Here is a 2,925-nt window from a genome sequence, read left to right as displayed (position 1 = left end):
TTTTTCCACACTTTTAGGTGTATTTTGTGCAAGAAATTGCAATAAAATAGTCTGCCTAAGATAAATTGAATTTTTTTGTAAATTTTTGTATTATCGGGTTTGAATAAAGGGTGGTATTTAATCGATTAAGGTCTTTCTCTAGTTGTTTCGGGATGTTAATTTCTTTCTACACTTTTAGTTTTATTTTGTGCTAAAATTTGCAATTAAGTTGTGGGTGTAATAAAATTTTGATTGTTTTAGAAAATGTCATGGTAGGGGATTTGACTAGGGGTTTTTTTCTAATTGAATTGGGGTTGAACTTATTTTTTTTTTACGCTTAATGTTTTTTTGAAGTTTTTTGTAAGTTTTTGTTGTGTTTATGCAATATGTTGGCTTTAAAATGTTCGATGATCGTAATGTATTTGAACTTCACCGACCTCGAAAACCTTAAGATACCAAGTTCCATGAAAATCCATTAAATTTTTTTTTTCAAACACTTTTGACCCAAATAGTGGAAATCGTTTCTACTGCCAAGGGTTCAGTTAGTTACCTTTCTAACGAAATGGTTAGGGTGACTAACTAAATGGCAACAGTAACTAATATAAATTAGCAAAAATCCCCTTAAACGAAATTTTTATCTCAACCAATCGTTTCTCTCAGTGTATTGATGTACAGTTTATAATTTTTATAATTTACTATTGTTGATTGATTTTTATGCTGTTACAAACATTATCCTTATTATTTTATTAATTTTTTTGTTATATTTTTTCCCTAATTTTTCAAAACAAGGAAAATAGCGTAATTCATGGATAATAATAAGGAAATAAACGAAATTTTTCGAACAGATAAAATCAAAAATAATAATTTTATTTTTTTTAAATATTTTATTCAGATCTTGACAAATATTGAAAAAATGATAATAATAAGAAATAATGGTATTTAAAGTGTGAAAACTACTGTTCTGTATCATTTCTGATATTGTAATAGTAGTGAAACTTTTCATTTACAACTATATCTTATTTTAAGTTACGTAAAAAGTTAAATTTTTTTGTTCGAAAATGAACAGTTTTTGTAAACTTTGTGCTTTTTTAGCATTGTTTGCACAACTTTCACTGGCGTAAGTTCTTACTTAAAAGAAGAAATAAGAAATTTCGCTGTCATAATCAGATCTATATAACTTTCCCCACAGCACCGAAACTTTCCTAAAGATTTCTTAAAGATTTATTTGAAATGTTCCGTGCTGTGGGGGTTTAACATTAATTAATGGCCTTAAATTACAGAATAGCATTTTTTTTAGAGAGTTTTTCATATATACTCTTTAATGCAAAAATATAGTTTTTTCAAAAAAAAAACATTTTAACTCATTTTTTTTAAATTACACCTTTATTTACATTTTCTCACAAACCCATTGTTTTCCCAATTTTTATATTTACGAAAAAATCTTGACTTTCTAAGAAAAGTAGCTAAAAAAAATATTAATAGGAAAAGGGTTTAAAAATGAGGAAAGGATTAATTTTCAAAAAAAAGTTTTGTTAAAATTTTTTTTATTTAAAGATTAAAATCTTACTTTTAAACCTGTTTGTTTTCTTTGATTTTTTTAATTTTTAAAAAATTTTCTATTATTTTTGACTTTCCTGTTTGTTTTCTTTGATTTTTTTAATTTTTAAAAAATTGTCTATTATTTTTGACTTTCCTGTTTGTTTTCTTTGATTTTTTTAATTTTTAAAAAATTTTCTATTATTTTTGACTTTCTTTTACAAGAATTTTGAAGTTGGGTTCCATTGTAAAAAAAATATTTTTTTCGGAAATTTTAAAAATTTTAAAAATTTTGAATGTTTTTTAGAAAATACCTCTGATTTTTTTTGATATCACATATATATTTATAGAGAAGGGACCTATCTCCGAAATAATATTAGGCTTAGTTTTCATGTACGGTGCACGGAAAACTGAGCCTAATGTTATTGCGGGGATAGGTCCCTTTTCTCGTGGAGCGTCACATATATTTTCATGCGCTCATTAAAAAAATCATAGTAAAAATATCTGCCAAAGTTTTAGATGATGAAAACTATAAAAAACACTAAAAATTAATATTTGATATGAATGTTGTAAATTTCATGGAATCACATTTTTATATGAAATATTTTTGAAAATTTTGCATATTTTATAAAAAAAAACTGTTAATTCTGTGTTTTTATGATTTTCGCCAAGAAAATCAAATTTGCTGATAATTTCAATATGATTTTCCTAATGAGCGCATTAAAATACATAAATATAAGTATAGTATCAAAAAAATTGGAGGTATTTTTGAAAAAATTTAAAATTTTGAATATTTTTTAAAATTCCTTTTAAAAAAAATTAGCAAAAATATAATATTTATAGAAAGAAGAAAAAATTGTTATGTCTATAATACAAAAACAATAACTACAAGAGTGGCAAAAATTTTTTAGAGCACTTAACGACTTTGATATACTGGTATTTGTTCAACAATTTCCAAAAACAACTTGTATTAATTCTCGAGTACCACCAGCTCGATGCAATATACCGCGAAACGATTTGTGGACAATTCATGGAATTTGGCCAACTAAATCTGGAACAAATGGTCCAAACAGTTGCAGGCGCGATTTACCATTCAAACCTGCAGAATTGAGAACCATAAGACGTCAACTTGAAGCTAAATGGATAGATGTCATTAGGACAAATCCAGAAACATTCTGGCGTCACGAATGGGAAAGACATGGAACATGTAGTGTTGATCTTGTTGATCTTAATACACAATTAAAATATTTCAGTAAAGCTCTACAATGGAATAATAGATATAATATTGAAAGTTATTTGAGAAGAGCACGAATTACACCCGGTCGAGCTTATCCCTCAGCGGATATTGTGAGAGCAATTAATCGAGGAGTTGGACTTCAGACAAGAATCACTTGCATTACACAGGTTTAA

The 2,925-nt window shown here is 26.4% G+C and overlaps 1 protein-coding gene across 1 annotated transcript; it reads left to right on the top strand.

Moving 5' to 3' along the window:
* The first annotated feature begins 1,037 nt into the window (after positions 1 to 1,037).
* Positions 1,038 to 2,925, top strand: LOC127285891 (ribonuclease T2-like). The gene is made up of 2 exons (XM_051312098.1): positions 1,038 to 1,096; positions 2,427 to 2,925. The coding sequence occupies exons 1-2, from the start codon at positions 1,038 to 1,040 to the stop codon at positions 2,923 to 2,925; spliced, it is 558 nt and encodes a 185-aa protein (XP_051168055.1).

The sequence above is a fragment of the Leptopilina boulardi genome, unplaced genomic scaffold, assembly GCF_019393585.1.
Source record: "Leptopilina boulardi isolate dan_hultmark-lab unplaced genomic scaffold, ZJU_Lbou_2.1 LbouV2_342, whole genome shotgun sequence".
NCBI classification, from domain to species: Eukaryota; Metazoa; Arthropoda; class Insecta; order Hymenoptera; family Figitidae; genus Leptopilina; species Leptopilina boulardi.
The sequence above is the reverse complement of the archived record's forward strand: the minus strand, read 5'-3'. Positions and strand labels throughout refer to the sequence as shown.